This window comes from Macaca mulatta, chromosome 4 (genome assembly GCF_049350105.2).
Source record: "Macaca mulatta isolate MMU2019108-1 chromosome 4, T2T-MMU8v2.0, whole genome shotgun sequence".
Classification (NCBI taxonomy): Eukaryota; Metazoa; Chordata; class Mammalia; order Primates; family Cercopithecidae; genus Macaca; species Macaca mulatta.
In genome coordinates this window covers 102707119-102728983 of record NC_133409.1, presented here as the reverse complement: position 1 = coordinate 102728983, position 21865 = coordinate 102707119, and the positions used below count along the sequence as shown (strand labels likewise).

Below are 21865 nucleotides of genomic sequence, written 5' to 3'. Positions count from 1 at the left end.
GGTGCATCAGCCTAAAGTTCATAATATACTCTTATCTTTGTAACATGTAGGATCTATAGTGATGTCTCCTCTTTCACTTTTGACATTGGTGACTCAAGCCATCCTTTTTTTTTTAATTGATCAGTCTTATCAGGAGTTTATCAGTTTTGTTAGTCTTTTTAAAAACCAACTTTTAGTTTTACTGATCCTTCCTACTGTGTATGTGTTTACTCTCTCATTTTTACTCAGATAAGCCTTCTCTGACCACCCTATTTAGAACCTGCCTCTGCTCTAGTCTCCTTGTTATTCTCCTGTAACTTTTTCTCCTCTGCTTTAACATTTATCACCATCTGATATGTATGTATGTGTTAAGAGATACAATAACCAAGCAATTAAAATATGTACATATATACTCTCCAAAAAAGCTTTATGAGGTTAAAGAACAGGGATTTCTTACTGTGATTAAGTGCTCTATTCTCAGGATCCTGAGGAACTGACAGATAGTAGACCCTTAATAAATATGTGTTTAATGAATAAAGAAATGCTATTTGTTATACTCAATTCTTTGATATTTCAAAATATTATTAAAGAGAAATGAGCAAGGAAATATTATTAAAGAGAAATGAACATGAATGTCTTTTTTTTGAGACGGAGTCTCGCTCTGTCACCCAAGCTGGAGTGCAGTGGTGCAATCTTGGCTTACTGAAACCTCCGCCTCCCAGGTTCAAGCAATTATTCTTCCTCAGCCTCCCAAGTAACTGGGATTACAGGCACATGCCACCACCGTAAAAAAATACCCAGCTAATTTTTGTATTTTCAGTAGAGACAGGGTTTCACTATGTTGGCCAGGCTGGTCTCGAACTCTTGACTTTGTGATCCTCCTGCCTTGGCCTCCCAAAGTGCTGGGATTACAGGCATGAGCCACTGCACCCAGTCGAGCATGGATGTCTTAAAAATAGTATGTAAAGCCAGTAAAGGTATTTTTAATAGTAGTAAATAATACATTCAAAGAATGATGTTAAGAAAACTGAGCATTGCCGAATCAGTGTTGCATGTGATTATCTCATAATTGATAGATTTTCCTTTCTTAAAGCAAGATTTACATAATTCATGCCTGCTACTTTTTACCTCTTAACAGAAAGTTTAAGCAGCACAGTTATTCTTCATTTGTAGTATACCTATTTTTATCATCAGTGTGTTACATAAAATTAAACCTAGAATACCATTTCTAAATATGGCAGATATTCTTGTATACATACACACACGTTATGGAGTAAATGATATCATTGTTCTATACTTTTTTGAAGTATTAACTATTTTAAAAACTAAAGTTTATATTAAATGTAGATATGTTTATTTTTAATTAATGATTTTTTCATTTCAAGGTTTACGGTTTAACGTAATTAAATACAAATGCTTTTAAAGTTCTATAACCTATTACATGATGTAATACCATATTGCCTCTTCAAGCTTATTTCTTTTTAATGTGATACAGTGTACAAAGATGTTACTAAGAAGGCTAGAAGTGGAGTTTGAATGCCTTAAAATATTTAGATGGGTATGTAAAGTGAGCTTTTGGTAATACAAATCTGGATTGCAGATTAGACAGATACTGTAAAGCAGTCAGCATTTAGGTGGCAGTTGAAGCCAAGAGAATAATTGAAATTACCTAGGTACATTGTAAATCACAAGGAGGAAAAAAGGAATGAGGACATTTTGAGAGTATTTAGGAGTCTCAGTATTTAAATATCAGGTGGGGGAAAGTAGCCTGTGAAAAAGAGTCAGAGATAGAAAGTGTACCAGGAGGCTGGGCTCAGTGGCTCACGCCTGTAAATCCCAGCACTTTGGGAGGCCGAGGTGAGTGGATTACCTGAGGTTGGGAGTTCAAGACCAGACTACCCAACATGTCAAAACCCCATCTCAACTAAAAATACAAAATTAGCCGGGTGTGGTGGTGAGTGCCTGTAATACCACCTACTGAGGAGGCTGAGGCATGAGAATCACTTGAACTCGGGAGATGGAGGTTTTAGTGAGCCAGTTGCACCACTGCACATCAGCATGGGCAGCAGAGTGAGACTCCGTCTAAGAAAAAAAAAAGCGAAAATGTACCAGGAGACAAAGCAGTCCTGGAAGTCAAGAAGGAAGGGTGCTTCAAGAGAATGCTCTGGTTAAAGTATCACATGTTAAATTAAATAGGATAAGGTCTGAAGATAGAGCATTGGATCTGGCAGTTGGTAGACATTGGTGACCAAAATGAGAACAGTTTCAGCGGAGGGAGTAGAAGTATCGTGATTGATTGATGATGGAAGGTAATAAATAGAAGAAATTTATATATGTATTTTAATAATTGATAGAGAATGGTAGCTTTAAGACAGAAGGTTAGTTAGAATAAAGATTTTGGGGTTTGGTTATTGCTGTTACTTTTTTCTTGTTTTAGAATTATGAGGAAATATGTGAGTACATTTGTATTAAAAAGCAAAGATGTCAGTTCAGGAAGAAAGAAATTACAGAAAAGAAAAACGATAGTGGATGATGCAGGTCCCTGGACAGGCGGGTCATGGCCCTGGGCACATTGGAAAAAAGGTAGCCTGGAAGAGACTGAGAGACTATGGCTGTATCTTTAGATCAAACAGTACCTAAAATGAGAGACAGAAGAGTAGAAAGCTGAAGCCATTCTTACTTGATGATTTCTATTTTTTATAAACTAGGAGCAAGAGAGATTCCTAATTCATTTGTTCTTCACTTGCTAAGTACAGGACATGGTGCTTGAAACTTAGGATACAGAAATAAAAATATAGTCATGGTCTTTTGTTTTCTGATATTTACAGTCTGTTGGAAAAGATAGACATTAAGCAATTCAAATAAAGAATGATAAGCGCGTTTTGGTAAGTAAATATTGTGTACTATGAGAACATCAAATAGGGAGCCTAACCTAGTCTAATTAGGAGATAGTCTTCCTAAGGAAATGGCTTCTTAGGCTGAGGCCTGAAAGTTTAGGAATCCCCCAAAGAGAGGGTATAAGTAAGGGAGTGAGAATTGTATCTGTCAGAGCAGCATATGGAAAGGTATGGGCACTAAAAAGAGCATAGAAGGTTCTGAAAGGAACTAGAAAGGAATTCTTCAGTATAGCTGGAGCAGAGGGTACAGGAGTAAAATTGGTGAGTATATATGGACTGTTCAGAGGTATGTAGTAGCCATTTTTTAAAAGATGTTAAAGGCCTCATTGGCAATGGGAACTCATTGAAAGGTTTTACCGAGAGCTGCTTCAGGGCAATAATAAACCAATACATGTTAAAACATGAAGAGTAAGATACGATAGCAGTTGCTTCTAGGTAGCTATCTGGTGGAGATACAATTTGTTATATTCAAAAAATATCTAGGAGAGTGACTTGGAGAGAGAACTTGATGACCTTGATTGATAACTGATTGCAGGTTAGAATAGAAAATTATTATTTTTTTTTAATTTTTGAATCCAGGGTCTCACTCTGTCACCCTGGCTGGAGTACAGTGTCATGATCACAGCTCATTGCAGCCTCTACCTCCCAGGTTCAAGCAGTCCTCTACTCTCAGCCTCCCGAGTAGCTGGGACTGCAGGCACATGCCACTGTGCCCAGCTAATTTTTATTTTTTGTAGAGATGAGGTCTCACTATGTTTCCTGAGCTAGTCTTAAACTCCTGGGCCTAAGCAGTCCTCCTACCTCAGCCTTCCAAAGTGCTTGGATTACAGGCATGAGCCAACTTACCCAGCCAGGTTAGAGTAGAAGATTTTTAAAGCTACTCATGAGGCTGAGGCAGGAGGATTGCATGAGTCAAGGATCAGTCCTAGATTTATAGCTTTTGGTCAGCCAGATAGATAGTGATGCCATATTTTGACATGACAGTTATTACAGGGAAGGCACATGTTTTGCTGGGGCACATCAGGGGAGAATTCTGTTTTGGAATTGTGAAATATGAGGACTTTGTGAAACAGCTAGGTAGCTATTGGGTTTATAAGTATAAAACCCAGGTGAGAGAACTGGTCTGTTTTAATGGATGTAGTCATTAATATACAGGTATCATTTTACGCCAATCAGTATAACTTTTTCATCAGAAATAAATAAAATATTTATACATATAATTGTGTATGAATTAATATTGTATAGTTATTTTGCTTCCCTCTCCTCGTCTTTTTTTTTTTTTTTTTTTTTAATAGTTCTGGATTATTTCCTCTTCTTGCAAATGCTGCCATGTCTGTGAAGCCAACATTGCTCAGTTTGTATGAGATATATTATCTGCCTTTGGGTAAAACACTGAAACCTGGTCTACAGGGATTGCTTACTGGTATTCTTCCTGGCTTAGAAGAAGGATCAGAGTACTATGAGAGGTAAGATCATATTTGGTGCAGTTATGTAATTGAAGTCATGGATTTGTCAGTAAGCATATTTAGGTAAAATATGTTTTAGCATCACGAATGAATTATTCTAGACAGTTCAGTATATCACATGAATATTTCTATAGCAATGAAACATTATAGTTTAGTCTGTGTATCATACTGAAAATATAGCTAGTGGTAAAAGCATAGACTTCGGAGGTGGATGTCCTGAGTTGAAGTCTTGCCTATACAGACACTGAGCTTAGGGAAGTTTTCTTAATGTCTGAACTTTATTCAGTTTCCTCATCTTTAAAACAAACATAATATCCTTTTGTTTGTGTTATTCTAATAGCAAATCACCTAGTCCTTTGCCAAGCACATATAAGTCACTCAAGAAAATTGTGACCCATAACTTAAAATAATATAACAGATAGGACATGTAGATTAGTGATAAGAATGGAAGATTAGTCTATGCACTAACAATTTTTAAGTTGCTGATGGGGAAAAATAGCTTAGTACCAGTGCAGTGCTGTTTCATTAGCTGTTGACGTGGTACTCTTGATACCTAACTGTTCAAATGAAGTTATTTGATCTGTTTGGACCCTATTATTATTTTTGGGGAGTTGATAATTGTAGGCAATGCATGATGGCATTAAGTATCTCTAATAACTCATTACTAATATTCTTATTAAAACACTGAGTTGAAGTAGCAAAAATAGAAAATACCAAACTTACTTTATGAGTAGACATAATTATTTAAATATTTTATTCAAGTACATTGCCTAGTTACTATTTTTCAGCTGCTCTCCTCATGCAGTAAGAATCTAATTCTTAATATAATGAATTACCTTTTTAAAGGCTCCTTGGAGAAAAAATAATTTTGTCCTCAAAGCTAATCAGTTGCTTTTATTAATTGTTTTTTTTTTTTTTTTTTTTTTGAGACAGAATCTCACTGTCACCCCGGCTGGAGTGCAGTGGCCTGATCTCAACTCACTGCAACCTCTGCCTCTCAGGTTCAAGCAATTCTCCTGTCTCAGCCTCCCAAGTAGCAGGGATTACAGGCACCTGCCACCACGACTGGCTAATTTTTGTAGTTTTAGTAAAGACAGGGTTTCACCATCTTGGCCAGGCTGGTCTTGAACTCCTGACCTCGTGATCCACCCACCTCAGCCTCCCAAAGTGCTGGGATTATAGGCGCGAGCCACCGCATCCGACCCTCTTTTATTTATTTTAGTTTTTTACTTATTTGCCTACAGTTTCATAAATGTAATATGAAATTATTTCATTTAGCTTGGAAATCAGTTTTGTTTAAAATAGTTATTTTTCTCTAAAGGAAGCATGGACTTGATCCACTTATAACTCTGCTAGTTATAATTAAAAATTTAACATAGAAATTGAATAATGATCCTTATAACTGTGGTATCCTATGATTTATCTTGTTAATGTTTTGCTAGGTATTCCATATAAGTTTTATAAAAGAATTTGTAAATGTTATTCTTTTACCACATAGATAAATTGAGGCCAGAAGAAATTACAGTGTTAATATTAAGTAGCAAGTAAACAGTGTGACTCATCAAATTCTCTTCACTATGCTACAGTGTAATAGACTTTTATGTTACTCATTGTTTATCTTATGTTAGAAAGGATTCAGAGAGTACATGTGCAAGTTTATTACTTGGGTATATTGCATGACTCTGAGGTTTGGGGTTTGGATGATCTTTTCACCCAGGTAGTGAGCATAGTATTCAATAGGTAGTTTTTAGCCCACCCCCCACTTCTTCCCTCTTCTAAAAAGTAATCTTTAACTGTATTCCTTATTAAAGTGGTAAGGCATCTTTGATTTTTATCATAGATCTAATTCATTAAAGTTTTAAACTTTATAGTGTGTGATTTCAAAAAGAAAGATTTGAAATGTCCTTTTAAGATTTTGTAGAAAGTCAACAGAACATCTATTCTACTATAGGATTACTATTAACTAAAATGTATATGATATTTTATTACTTAGAGTACTTTAACAACCTAGTGAGGTAGGTAGGTCTTGTGGTGGAGTGTTTTGTTGTCGTTGTTCTCTTCATTTTACAGATGAGGAGACTGAACTTTTAAGAACAATGAAGTGACTTCCTCAACGTATACAGCTAGTAAATGGTGGAGCCAGGACTTAAATTCAGTCCTCTGACTCTAAAGTATATTCTTCTTTCAGTCTATCACACTTATTTCCAGGGTGGGACATATGACTATAACATGGATGTTTGCATACATCTTTGGAAAAGAATGATTTATTTTTTAAAATATGAGACTAAGTGTTTCTCTTCTTAAACCACTTTATTTATACCTCAGAACAAATACATTGTTGGAAAAGGTTGCTGCTGCTGTGGACCAGTCAGCATTCTACAGTGCCCTGTGGGGTAGTCTTCTCACCAGTCCTGCTGTGCGTTTACCTGGAATCACGTATGTTCTTGCCCATTTAAACAGGAAGCTTTCTATGGAAGATCAACTTTATATAATTGGCAGTGATATTGAGCTAATGGTAGGTCTAAAAATATGGTTGCTCATTTCGCAAATATTTCTTTAGAGCCAGACACTATTCCAGACATATATTGAGGATTGTATAATGAACAAAGTTCCTATTTTCATCGAGCTTACATTTATCAAGGAAAATTAAAGGCCAAAATAATAATTATTGTTTTTAAAAGCTTAACTTCAGGCCTGAAGTGATCCTCTCACCTTGGCCTCATAGCCTTCTTTATAAGAAGTGAATTTTAGATAAAGTAATATAGCCAGATTCCATATGGAATTTATGTGAGAAGATGTACTAAAACAGATAGTGAAAGATAATAGGAGGAAAAATCACATTTATTACTTACTTATACAGTATTTTTCTTTTTAATTTCAAGATTAACAAGAGAGGGCAAGCTTTGTATCTCTAGAGTGCTATACTCTTAAGAGCAAGAAATACAAAACCCTCAGGGATCATTTTGAAAAATTAAACAATTTGATTGATCGTAATTTACTTTTTCCCCATATGATTATGACATTACTGATATTTTAATGCATATTTCTGATTAGATTTGTTGAAGTTAATTTATGTACACCAAAATTAGCCCTTCTTACACTGTAGAGTTACCTGAATTTTGGCAAGTACATAGAGTCATATAACCACTATTGCAATCAAGATACAGAATATTTACAGCACCCTAAAAAGTCCTCTGTGCCTTTTTTTCAGTCACTCCCCTTCCTCTACACTCCCAGGCCCTTAGAAACACTGATCTGTTTACTGTTTCTATAGTTTTGTTTTTTCTAGAATGTTACATAAACCATACTGTATATAAGTGGACTCATTTTTTGTGTTCTTTAAATCCATGTTGGTTAGGCTGGCCTCAAACTCCTGACCTCAGGTGATCGACCTACCTCAGCCTCCCAAGGTGCTGGGATTACAGGCATGAGCCACTGCACCTGGCCTGTGTTCATATACCATTAATCAGCTGATGGACATTTGGGTTGTTTATATTTTTTGGCTGTTAAAAATAATGCCCGATTGAACACTCATGTATGAGTTTTAGTATGGACATGTGTTTTCGTTTATTTCGGGTATACGTCTAGTAGTGCCATTTCCAAGTTTTTTGGTAACTGTCGAACTTTTTGAAGAACTGGCAAACTTTTTTCCAAAGTGACTGCACCAATTTTTATTACCACTTGCAGTATATGAAGGTTTCAGTTTCTCCACAGCATTGCCAGCACTTGTTGTCTTTTTTATCATAGTCCTCCCAGTGGGTATAAAGTGTTCTCATTGTCATTTTGAGTTGCATTTCCCTAATGACTAACAATGAACATCTTGTGGTTGGTTATTGGCTCTTTGTATATCTTCTTTGAATAAATTTCTATTCAAATCCTTTGTCCATCTTAAAAATTAGATTATTTGCCTTTTTGTTGTTGAATTGTAGGAGTTCCTTATACATTCTGGATATTAAACCCTTGTCACATATGATTTGAAAATATTTTCCCCCATTCTGTAGATTGTCTTCTAACATTCTTGATAGGGTCCCATGAAGCAAAAAAGTTTTAATTTTGATCAAGTCCAGTTCATCTAATTTTTTTTCTCTTGCTGCCTGTGCTTTTGATGTTATAGTTAGGAAACCATTATCTAATCCAAGGTACCAGAGATTTACTTTTTTCTTCAATGCGTAAGTTTATTAGAAACTGCCAAACTATTTTCCAAAATGGCTACACTTTTTAAATTCAGGTTTTAAAATATACTGTTACATTTCTTTTTAATGATTTAATGGAAATTTTAAACAAATCATTTTTGACTTATTTAAACAAATGACACACATGGAAAAATAATTCCCAAATATCACAGTCAAAGGAGTGTTCTTTCTAATATTCAAAGAGCTACTATAGACAAATAAAAACAAGTAGAAAATGGATTTGAACAGATAATTAACTTAAAGGAAATAAAAATAATTCAGACATAAAGAGATGATCAACATTGTAATAAAGAAATAAAAGTTTAGCTACACCAAGCCAGTTTTCATGTCAGATGGGCAAAAATACAAAAAAAAAACAAAAAAAAACAAAAAAAAAACCCATATATAGCTAAGCAAGCATGTGGAGAAACAAATTGTCATGTAAAACTGGTGGGAATATAAAGTGATAGAAACCTAATATAAAGCATTATGCTGTGTATTTATTGACACAGTCTCACTTTGTCACACAGGATGGAGTGCAGTGGCACAATCTTGGCTCACTGCAACCTCTGCCTCCAGGGTTCAAGTAAACTCCCTTGCCTCAGCCACCCGAGTGGCTGGGATTACAGGCATGCACCACCACACCCAGCTAATTTTTGTATTTTTAGTAGAGACAGGGTTTCAACATGTTGGCCAGACTGATCTCCAACTCCTGACCAAGTGATCTACCCACCTCAGCCTCCCAAAGTGCTGGGATTACGGGGGTGAGCCACCATGCCCAACGGCATTATGATGTTTAAATTGTAACTGCACATACCCCAAGACCTGGCAATTCTATTTTGAGCAATTTATCTTACAGATGTATGTTATGTAAGTATTATATATTGTAACATTATTTACAATAGTGTTTAGAAATGTGTAAGTCCGCATGATTAGAAACTTAGTTAAATAAATTAGAGTTCATGTATGAAATAAAATACTTTGGCCATTAAGAAATGAAGCTCTTTAATAATAAGGAAAGATCTCTAAAACATGTTAAATGAAAAAGGCAGGTTTGAAATATATGTATGGTGTTTTTCTTGTATTTGCAGGAAATATTCACTAGTAAAACTGTTGCCTACAAAACGGAAGTTGGATAGTTAGAAGTTATGCTGTATAGTCTTATGTACTTCTTAATTTTTAAACCATCATGATATATTTACTATTCAAAATAATGTAAATATCTTTAATTATTGATTAGATCCTCAGAAGCATACTTTTGAGAAAATGAAGAGTTGTTACATTTTCATGGCAAAAAATTCTCAGCATAATAGACAATAGATTAAAGATGCTGTTATTTCAGGTAGAAGCAGTAAGTACTTCGGTGCAAGACTCAAGTGTACTTGTACAGAGAAGCACACTGGACCTCATACTCTTCTGTTTTCCTTTCCACATGAGTCAGGTAAAATATTAACGCTGATATTATTATAAGGCATTCTTGGAAAACTATAGATTGATAATGTGTAGTTATTTTTTTAAAGGCATGTGTGTTGAGTTCTTGTATAAATGAGTAAGCACGTAGAAAATAAGTTCCTTTTTAAGGAGTGGAATTTGTTGTGAAAAAAAAACCTAAAGATAAAAGCTTCACTTATTTGATAAGAATAATTGAAGTAGATTATTTCATACTTTTGAAAAAAGTTGTAACATATAAAAAGCAAGAGGTTCTCTATTGCTAACTCTGAGTAAGCCAAGACTGAGACCCAGGCCTTCTACCCAGCCATCATCTGTACTGATGTTATGTTATCTTGTTTTGGTGATTTTAATATGCATGCCAGATCCTTAGCAGAGTTGACTATAACTTAAGAGCCACATGTTTAGTCACTGTGATATTCTATAGTACTTTTATTACAAATAAGTGCAACTAACTTGACAAATCATAAACGAAGTTCATTCCTAGACCTTAATCAGTGCCCTCATTTTAAAAGAAATGATCTAAATTCCTTTGAGTTCTAAACCTTTATTTATTCCTAAAAAGGACTATTATTTGAGGTTTTCATAAGAACTGCGATGAATAGATAACTGTAGTGAATTTTCATTATGACTGGCCAATTTTTTATTCATTATTTTATTAACATTTTTCTTTTACTTTATTTAGTTTGATATTGAAATATTAGTAACTAAATAATTCTACACTTCATTGTCTATACTTTCACTAATTGGAACATAAACCACTCTGTTTCTATTTTGAGACTTTCACCCTTCAACCAAGGGACTTTATTCTGCCCTCTGGCTTTTCACAAAAACAACTATTGAGTCATCTTAGCATAATCTAAATTAGGGATGGCCAAACAGCCCAAAAGTTAAGAAAGGTTTTTGCTTTTTTAAAGGCTTAGAAAACAAAGAAGAATATGGCAAAGCAATGTATGTTATCTGAAAGTCTAAAATATGTACTGTCTGGATCTTTATCCAAAAAACTTACTGACTTTCACTCTTGAACTTTTCCCATTGCTTTCTTACCTTTCAGGCATTCAACATCATTAGGCCCTCAATTGACAGATGTCTCAACAAGATCTGAGGAATTAAGTCATAGTAGACTCAAGAGTAACTTAATTTGTAATCTTAACATATCAATGTTTCCTAAGCTTTTCTCAGCCTGTACTTTCTTACTCTGCCTTCTCTGTAATCCTGTCAGCCAAAATGTTCTAGATTCTTACATTCTATAATAGGTATTATGAAAACAATAGCTTCGTTGAATGTTTTTTAAAAGTATACACCCAATTCTAATAATCTTATAATTCTAATACTTTTCTCCCCACTACTCTACCCAATTCTAATACAGTTCTCCCTCTAACTGTATCAAACTGAATAAGAATTATGATGTAGGTACCTTAGTGTTCCACTTTCCCTCTTTCTATGTCTTTCATATAATAGAATACAATCCGAGTATGGATTTTATTATAATTGTGACTTAACAGTGCCTTCATTACCATATCCCAAAAGGATGATTGCTGTTGGGAACTTCAGCAGAGAGATGGACTGCTACACTTCTTTGTTTCCTGGAAAGCTCACCCAAATCTGTAGTACTTACACCTTTGAAATTATAATAGACTTTTTTTCATATTAGAAATAGATGGTGATATCAGTTGTAATCAAGAAGCAACTTCCTTTTTTAAATTTAGTTTTTAATGGACACGAATTGTATATATTTATCCTGTACAACATGATGTTTGACATATGTATACATTCTGGAATCTGTAAATTGAGCTAATTAACATTCATTATCTCACACACATTTTTACAGTGAGAACACTTAAAATGTACTCTGAGCAGTTTTTAAGAATACAATACATTGTGGCCAGGCGCGGTGGCTCACGCCTATAATCCCAGCACTTTGGGAAGCCGAGGTGGGTGGATCATGAGGTCAGGAGATCAGACCATCCTGGCTAACACGGTGAAACCCCGTCTCTACTAAATGTACAAAAACAAATTAGCCAGGCGTAGTGGCTGGCGCCTGTAGTCCCAGCTACTCGGGATGCTGAGGCAGGAGAATGGCATGAACCTGGGAGGCAGAGATTGCAGTGAGCCGAGAACGCCCCACTGCACTCCAGCCTGAGTGACAGAGCAAGACTCCGTCTCACAAAAAAAAAAAAAAAAATACAATACAATACATTGCTAACAACTATAGTTACCATGTTGTACCATAGATCTTTTTGAACTTATTTTTGCCATCTGAAATTTTTTATCCTTTGACTAACATCTTCTACTTCCTGCTTTCTTAAGAAGAGTAGTTTTTCTCCCAAAATAAGATGGGGAGACATTTGTACTTTTAAAGATTTTGTGACAATATAATCTTCATATCTTATGTTGGATAGATCAGAAGTTCTCAAATGCTTTAGTTGTAGAACCCCATTACACTCTTTAAAGGTACTGAAGGTCCTCAAAAATCTTTTGCTTGTATTGGTTAGCTTGTCTCTATTGTGATTTGTTCTTTTGGTTAAAGTATGTGAAGAAAATCTGATCTCACCTTGATATGTAGTTGGAAAATCGAGGAGTATTTCAGTAGCATTTTCTGTTAAAATTACATATTCTTTGATATTATACGAAAACTTTGAAGCTATAGATTTTAAAAATTAGTTACAATATTGAGTCTTAAACTATATCAATGAACTTTTCATATTCTATTCCATTAAAATCCACTGGTCTATCTTGTACTTTCAGTGGATCTTTCAGTCATATGTGCTTTTGTAACATCATGATTGGATATTAAAGAAATACTGGCTTATTGAATTATGCAGATTTTCCAAATGTTTTCACATTTTATTATACAAGATTAATCATGTTTATTACTATTGCCACTGATCTCATCAGTAAAGATTTTTAGATATTGGGAGAAACTTTTAATCCCAGTATTGAGAAGCTTTCAACCAATTCAAATCAAAACAATACAATTTCAGTCAGATGCAGTGGCTCACACCTGTAATCCCAGCGCTTTGGGAGGCCTAGGCAAGCAGATCACTTGAGGTCAGGAGTTCAAGACCAGCCTGGCCAACATGGTGAAACCCCATGCTCTAATAAAAATACAAAAATTAGCTAGGCATGGTGGCACATGCCTGTAACCCCAGCTACTCGGGAGGCTGAGGCAGGAGAATCGCTTGAACCTGGAAGGCAGAGGTTGCAGTGAGCCGAGATTGCGACACTGCACTCCTGCCTGGACTATAGAGCAAGACTCCATTTCAAAAAAAAAAAAAAAAACCCAAAAATACAGTTTCAGTCTAAATGCAAGTTTTCTATAATTCTGCTTTTCTTTTAGAAGCTCAACTTTTATTATTTGTCATGATTAATATTATTTTCCTTGCAATGACAGGCTCACTTTGAGAAAATGACTACAAAATGTCCAAGCCTGAATAATCATAGTTCGTATTAGTAATTCTTCAGGTAAAAATGGCATTCTTTGAAAAAACTAGCAGTTAAGCTCACAACTCAGTTATACGATTGCTTTTCCTTGAGACAACCGTCATACTTCAGTATACATCAGAAGTACATTTAGTACTTTTTTTTTTTTTGAGATGGAGTCTTGCTTTGTCACCCAGGCTGGAGTGCAATGACGCTATCTTAGCTCACTGCAACCTCCGCCTCCCAAGTTCGAGTGATTCTCCTGCCTTAGCCTCCTGAGTAGCTGGGACTACAGGCGCCAACCACCATGCCCAGCTAATTTTTTATAATTTTAATAGAGATGAGGTGTCACCACATTAGCCAGGATGGTCTCGATCTCCTGACCTTGTGATCCACCTGCCTTGGCCTCCAAAAGTGCTGGGATTACAGGCATGAGTCACTGTGCCTGGCCACATCAGAAATACTTTAAGTGTATCTTTCACTCTATTATACAGAATATTAAAAGACATGCACTCAAGGGTTGATATTATTTTTTGATTTTACTACAAGTACATAGCAGTAAAAGTATAATGATTACAAGTATAGTGGGTGCTACTGCTATACTGCCTCTTTTCATGCTAAGGTGCCAGCAGTTTTATCCACTATTGCATGATCAGGGCATATGTCAACAGAACAAAAAGCCCTATAACATCTTAGTATTGTTATGAATATGCATAGTTTTGTTATGAATATGAATAGCTAGTTTTTACTTTATGGACCCCCTGAAAAAGTCTTAGAGATACCTAGGGGTCTTGAACCATACTTTCAGAATTGTACAGATCAATAGAAGACATTTGTGTTCAAAGGCATGAACCTAATCTGTCAGTTGTTAGTGATCTGTGTTCTGTATCATCTCAGTTATTTCTCTAAGGTTCCTTTAACACAAATGAGCTGGGTGAATCCTTTCTAATTCTATCAAGAAGCATGGTAATAAGACAAAGTTCACTGGTCTGTGATTAAGGAGAAGTGAGTTCTCCATCTAGCTGGGTCACTAACCAAGCATTTGAATTTGGCTAAGCACTTAGCCAAAACCTCAAGAACCTGTGAGGCTTAGGTTCTTTACTTACAGAGTGGTTGTTAAACTAGTCAGTTTCCACATTATTGTCTAATTCTCAGATTCCAAGATTCTATTGTAGAGCGATTATCTGGCAGTATTCTTAAAATTAATAGCAAGTTAGTTGCTTTTCTTCTATTATGGTTTTTATAAATTTACCTCTTTTAGCTAAAACCCAGATCTCCTTTAATCATTTTTTTAAACATTGAATTAAGGATATTGGGAAAAAAGAAAAAAATTATTTCTCTTAAAAAGATGTGGAACAAAATGAGAGAAAAATTAAGATTAAAGCTGGATGATTGGTAGAAAAGGGTTTATTATGTTGTTTTCTGTATTTTTCAATATGTTTAAAATACTGCAAGATAAAAATTTTTAAAAAGAATAAATGACTGAGTGGATGAAGATGGTGACCTTCTAAGGAGTTTATAGCCAGTTGACAGCATTATAAATGTGAAAGACTAATGGCATATGATTTTCTTGTGTCTGTCCCATCTTGCTCCATTTTATTTGTTTTATGTCAGAATTTGCTTTTATTATATAGATAAAGAACTTCAAACTGGAAGTTAAAATAATTAAGTTACAATTTCAGTTATGCAGCTAAATAGCCATGTTATCTAACTTTCTTCCTGTGTCCTAATCTGTAAAATGTAAGTAATAATTCCTGTGTTTGAAATAATACATGAAAGTACTCCATACGCCCTAATGTTCTAAGCATATTTCAGGGCAAATTTAAAGAGGAAAAAAATATGTATTGTATATTGTTAAATATAACCATATTCCTAACTTCCAGGCCACTCGACCGGATATGATCAGGATCTTGTCAGCAGCCCTTCATGTAGTGCTAAGGAGGGATATGTCTCTGAATCGAAGACTTTATGCATGGCTTCTTGGTAGGTATTTGATGTCTACGGTCATAATTGGGGAAAAATGGAGGGAGATTTGTCATGTGTAAGTATTACCACGTTGTATGTATTTCCTGAATTTAAAAACTAAAATTTCTTGTTTAAATGGACAATAAAAATATAAACAGTATTAGTTGTGTATTGTATGAAGAAATTTCAGCAGCTTTATAGTTGAAGAGGCTATTTGAATTCATAAAGTCATGTTCCCTTGTCCTTAACAAGATGTTTTTCCCCTTACAAATTGAGGTGGTTGTACTGTAAGTTAGTAGGCAAAGAAGGATGAGCTGATAATCAAAATGCTGGCATACTATCCAAAACTTTGAATTCATCAAAGGAATCAGGACTAGTACCATTGTCTTACACATGATACTAATGTCCCACTCAGGCAGTAATACATATGTACACTTTGGTTTTCCATGCTTTTTGTGTGTTTTGTCTGTCTTCACAACTCTTTACTGCCTAGAGTGAGGGGACATAATATAACTTATTGTGGATGTTCTGAGTATCCAGTTATTTCACTGTTAGTAAAATTGGCCAAAAAAAAAAAAAAAGGATAATTCTGGAAGAATACTATGATACTTACGTATTGAATTGGTTTCCCTTTATTAAACTATCTAAAATGATCTCTCTTGCTGACATTGAATGGGCTACTAATTGGTAAGTGTTTAGTGCTGTTTTGAGATTTTGCTGTTTTGGTATTTAGTGAACAACAGTTTTGAGAATTCCATTTTAAGTAATTTTGTGATTTGTTTCTGTGGAGGTTTTGATAACAACGGTGCTATCATAGGACCCAGAAGCACAAGACACAGTAATCCCGAAGAACATGCCACTTACTATTTCACTACCTTTTCAAAAGAATTATTGGTCCAGGTAATGAATACTTCCATTATTCTTTGGTCTCTTACTGACCACTACAGGTACTGAAAAAGTATAAGACAAGGTCTTGCCTTAATTGAATTCACAGTTGAAGGGATGGAGACAAGACCTACAAACTTCCCCAGAATTTTTATAACAAGCAAATGCCTATAAAATAATAATCATATGTTAGACTACCACATAAGACAAAACACTTTTTTTCTCTTTGTTGTTTTCATTGCTTTAGTAAAACATAGTTGCAGCTTCTCACCTTCTGCTCAAGGAAAGTTGGAGCTTTTCCAAAAATGAGTCAGGACCTGTGCTATTTCCTGTGAAGCTCTGGAGAAGTTTATTTCATATCATTTTTAATTCAATTATGTTTATTTAAGATATTTGAAATAAACAGAAAAAAATACATGGTATCTGAAGCATTTTTAAAAGAGTGAGGTTATAAGAATATCGTTGTTAAGTCACTAACGGGAAAATAATTGTGTAATAGCAGAAACTGCCATGATAATGTGGCATAGTTCTGAGAAGGATGATCTTAAATAGAAATTCATCTGTAGGGAAAACACTCACCTCATGAATATATTTTTCTAAATTTTCTTTGATATTCCACTATGTCTAAAGAAAATTTAGACACTTTTTTTCTCAAGATAGATAAATATATTTTTTTCCTAGCAGAGTAAGAAGGCCAGAGTTGGTGAAAGGCTTCAGAAAAGCAATAGTGGGTATAAATCTCCATTATATATGGTTACATTTAAAAGTACTTTTTCTTAAGGAAAAAATCTTTGAATATGTTTACTTAAATGACCAGTGTACTTTCCTTTTTTAAAGGCAATGGTGGGAATCTTACAAGTGAATGGATTTGGAGAAGAGAACACTCTAATGCAGGATCTAAAGCCTTTTCGCATTTTAATCAGTTTACTGGACAAACCTGAACTAGGTAATATATACTGTCCTAGGGCATAAGGTCATGTGTGGTACCTTTGTGTGAATAAGAAAATAAAAAGAGTCATCAGGGAAATCGTTATATTTTGAGGTGGCCTTTAAATATAAGTTCTCAATTTCTGAAAGTTCACTCTACAAAGTTAAGATACAGGTATTCATCCAGCTGATACGTTATTATGTATGTGTCCTGTGGTATGTATGTAGCAGAAGAATCACTTTAAAGATGCTATCTAAGCTTCTCTTAATCCTGATTATATTATTGAAATTAAAACATTTATCCATCATGACCAATTTATAGTTCACAGAATCCAAGGACTTGATGAAAAATATTTGAGTTATATCCCTCAACTTTCTTCTCCACATTCCCTTTATTTTGCATGTTTTCTCTTTATTCATTGTATATTTCCTATATATTATGGCACTTGAGACAGAAATTAGGAAAAAACATAAATATTTGCAACAATAAAATGAAATCATAAAGTATGTAATATCTTCAAGTTATATACAGATGTTTTAGCAGGTGTCCTCTCACCATTTCTTAAAAATGAAAACTTTAAAATATAAGAATAACTTGAATTATATAAATGGTCTTGAGAGGTTTTTTTTTTGCTGTTATATGATAACAGATGAAGCTCAGGAATTTTTTAAGGAGGTGATATCTGTAATAGCAAGAAAATTTAGCCTTATGCATTTTAGTATTATTTAAATTAATAACAGTAATTACAAGTAGCATTTGTTTAATACTTATTATATTCTAGAAACTATGCTAGCAATCTTACAAATATTTTTTCTAACCCTTAACAGTCCTGTAAATTTCGGTATTATCCTCATTCTAGATGAGGAAACTGAAGCTCAAAGAAGTTAAATAACTTGTCTAATGTAGCAGAACTATTAAGTGGCAAAACCAGTTTTTCTGATTCTGTAATTTCTATTGTGTCAATCTGCACTTTAAATATTTGTTCAGTTATGTAATATCTTACATTACCTTCTCAAAGAAATGTGAATTTAGCTTAGCTTCTGAAGAAATACTATTTTAAAAATACTTGTTTTTAAAACATCGTTTAATTGGGCCAATTTTCAGATAAGCATGATTTTCTCATGCTGATTAATTACTGTCTTTAATTTGAATATTAATTTTAGGACCTGTAATTCTAGAAGATGTCCTGATTGAAGTGTTTAGAACATTATATTCTCAATGCAAAGCAGAGTTGGATCTTCAAACAGAACCACCCTTCAGCAAGGATCATGCTCAGTTAAGCAGGTAGATTATCAAAAAATTAAATTTGACATGAAGACATAATATGTATTCACCTAATATAAACTTGAAGTGTAATAACTTGGGATCCTACTCTATGAAGTTTGTGTTCTATTAAGTAAGGCTGATTTAATACTAGTAAAGCTGATGTAATACTGACATACTAGTTGTATTGACAGTACCTCACTATATAAAGACAGTTGTTTTAATTGTTACAAAAGACAGGAGGAGAAAATAGCTAATCGGCTAAAGGGTTGCCACTTGAAATAACAAAGTTATTTTTCCCCGATGCAATTTCAGTGATAATGGCTATTAACAGCACTAGTTAGTTTTGTTGTTGTTTTTCAAACTAAGAATAATAATTTGATTGAAACTGGTCAAAATAAACTTTTCTTAAGAAAATCCTGAATAGCACAGGGAAGCAGACAAAATTCTTCACAATCAAGGCTGTGAAAATCAAATCACTACTCAGTTTGTATGTGCCAAGGGAAATAAAAGAATTTTGCCAAATTTACAGTCTTACGCACTAAATAGTTCAAAAAGAAATTCTTGTTCTTTTGTCTTTTTTATTATGCAGAAACTATGAAAGTCTAATTTCTGATCTTGATATTTGAGTGACAGAAATTCAAATTTGGAAAAATAACTGCACAAAAAATAATAAGAGTGGCAGTAGATAAAAATTATTTGTTGCAATCTTCTTACTAGCACATTTTCTAGCAACTACCTAGGAATGTGTACTGGCATTGCACTCAAATTTAAATTTGAAAAAATGTTAATATTTTTTAGTTTTTGTTTTGTTTTCTCTTTTTTCAGTAAATTAAGAGAAAATAAGAAAACAGCAGAGTTGATTAAAACTGCTAACCTTCTGTTTAATTCCTTCGAACCTTATTATATGTGGGATTATGTTGCACGTTGGTTTGAAGAATGTTGTAGGTACGTTAAACTTTCATTCGTTGTAATTTAGTAACATCCAAAGCTAACCTTTGGGTTTTTTTAAGTTATTAAATTTAATGAATGTTCTTTTATACATTCTATTACTAATAATTGTTAGTTACTTATTATTCATAATCTGACTCTACCTTGTCACATAGGATATAAAATCATTGATCATATTCTCTTAGAATTGGGAGTTTAGAGATCAGTTATTCATACACCAGAGTAGATTAAAAATTTTCCCTCTTCAGTCTATAGTAATGTAGTTTTTCATTGTTGTAGAAAAGACAGCAAATTTTGGGCTGCTGCCTCAGCACACTTTTCCAAAAGGATTTCCATTTTGATTAACAAAAAACTTTTTGGCCTGACTTGTGTTTTTAGAAGCCATTAGAACTAATCCATACTGTCACTGGGCAGTGATAAAAGCCTTCTACCCCTTAGGAAATAAAGCAAAAAATATGGTCTGAAAACCCTTGGCTACTAGTGAATCTGAGTGGAATCTCTGGCTTCTAGACCAGATCCTCTCAACCAGATTAACCACTCAAGGCCCAGGAGCATGTAGTCAAAATGTAATTATATATGATCTGGGCATTAGAAGTCTTTTAATAAAAAATGTTAAGTGTTGCTCCTATACATTAATCTCTTTAATGGTTTAGAAAGTTCTTGACTTATTCAGCAGAGGTTGAGCACCCAGTTAAAAAGCATCATGCTAGGCAGATAGACAGTCCCTGTCTTCAAAGATCTTGTAGTGGGAACAAATAAGACATGCATGTATATATTCCTAGTATTAAAAAATACAAATGTCTTAATAGATTAAAATGTAGGAATCGTATCTTTTTGTCACCTGACCCTACCCTGGGTTTTTACCTTCTACAAATTCACAAATGCACACATCCACACTTCTTCAGCCAACCTGGACTATTCTCTGAAAGTTAGCAGCATGTTAACTTTAATGCTGCTGAGGCTTCACTTGTGCTATTCTTTCTAAAGTACTCTTTCCCCTTGCCCATCTGCTAAAATCCTATGTAGAGGTTACCCACCTTTCCTTCCTTCCCTCAAATCTCCCATCAGAATCGATGCCGCCAACACTGTCACATTGTTGCATTTATTTGTCTACATGCTTATATTCTTGTTGGTCAGGGACTATATTATATTCTTACTTTGTGTCTTCAGAGTGGAGGGCAATGTATGGTCATATAGGATTTCTATGATTTAATGTGAATGTTTGTTGGAGGAATGATCTCTGCTACTTGGATCAGAAGAGGCTTCCTGGAGGAGGTAACATTTGATCTCAGACTTTGAAGGACAGATGCATTCTGATCATGGGAAAAATGAGACTGGGGAGGGCAGTAGTACAGAAGGACAAATGAGCCTATTTTAAGACCCAAGGTTAGAAATTAAGTAGCAATTAATCAGTGTTAACTAGGAGGTGTTATCTGTACAGGAAGCAATGGGAAATAAGTCCGAGAAAGTGAGATCCATTCAGAACACTTCGAAGTGCAGGATAGGAGTTGTAGGGAGAGGTTCAGCCTAGGTATCTTGCTTTGGGAATTTTCCACGAAGAGGTACAGTGTCCTGGGGGAAATAGAATTTGTCATCACAAAAACATTACTGTGTGTGACCCAGTATTGACTTGGCCTTCATTAGAAGGATGATGATGCTGTCACAGGTATTCACATCACTTGACAGTATACTTGATAAAGTAAATTTCATCCTTTTAGGAGGACACTGCATGCCAGACTTCAGATTGGACCTGGAGATAGTAATGACTCATCTGAATTACAGCTGACCAATTTCTGCTTACTGGTGGATTTTTTACTGGACATAGTTTCTTTGGTAAGACCACCTTGGTAAGAAAATATCAAGGACATCTAATAACATAGTTCAAATATTTCATGTTGTAGGCAAGCCTTCAGATACATTTCATCTTTAAAATTAAATTGATTTTTTCCTCTTTGGTAAGCTTTTTTTCATAAAATCTTTCAAGTGTTATCTCCTTTGACATATACATATAAAAAATACATGGGGTAAACTTCATAATTGCATGTTATAAAATCTTAACTGTTTAGTGTATAGTGGTCTAATGCTGCATTTATATTAATATTATTTCTATTAAATGAAGACTTGGAAATCTTTTCCCTTCTGTTTTCTCTCCTCACTTCTTTGCTTTCTCATTTTGAAGCCTACTAGAAGTATGAGGGTGCTGTGTCAGGTATGACATTCAGCCTGTTTTGTTTTTAAATAATTCTATTTACTTTTGTTATATTATAATTTTAGTAATATAGCAGATAAAACTGGGGTTATTTTATAATACATGCTTTGAAGTATTTAAATTGAGAATTTGGGAATAGAAATTTTATAAGGCATCAGTAATAAAATACACAGTGTTAACAGCATGATGCGTATAAAACATTACAGATGAGTAAAATTATTGCCTATTTATATATAGATTTAAAAATGTAACTTTTGGGTTCCACATTGTTTAAACTT

General features: G+C 34.3%; 1 protein-coding gene across 9 annotated transcripts in view; it reads left to right on the top strand.

Annotated features, from left to right (window-relative positions):
• Window positions 1–21865, top strand: part of DOP1A (DOP1 leucine zipper like protein A) — a 105816-nt gene that overhangs the window by 41063 nt on the left and 42888 nt on the right. For 4 of the 9 annotated variants that reach the window (XM_077999699.1, XM_015136844.3, XM_077999700.1 and 1 more), the window contains 9 exons: window positions 4172–4342; window positions 6668–6857; window positions 9857–9955; window positions 15270–15369; window positions 16142–16251; window positions 17074–17182; window positions 18328–18448; window positions 19256–19375; window positions 21097–21211. In XM_077999699.1, the coding sequence (XP_077855825.1) occupies window positions 4172–4342; window positions 6668–6857; window positions 9857–9955; window positions 15270–15369; window positions 16142–16251; window positions 17074–17182; window positions 18328–18448; window positions 19256–19375; window positions 21097–21211 (1135 nt within the window). Of the gene's footprint in view, window positions 1–4171; window positions 4343–6667; window positions 6858–9856; window positions 9956–15269; window positions 15370–16141; window positions 16252–17073; window positions 17183–18327; window positions 18449–19255; window positions 19376–21096; window positions 21212–21557; window positions 21588–21865 lie in introns of all 9 variants that reach the window. The other 5 variants (XM_077999698.1, XM_077999696.1, XM_015136843.3 and 2 more) reach the window with 2 other exon arrangements.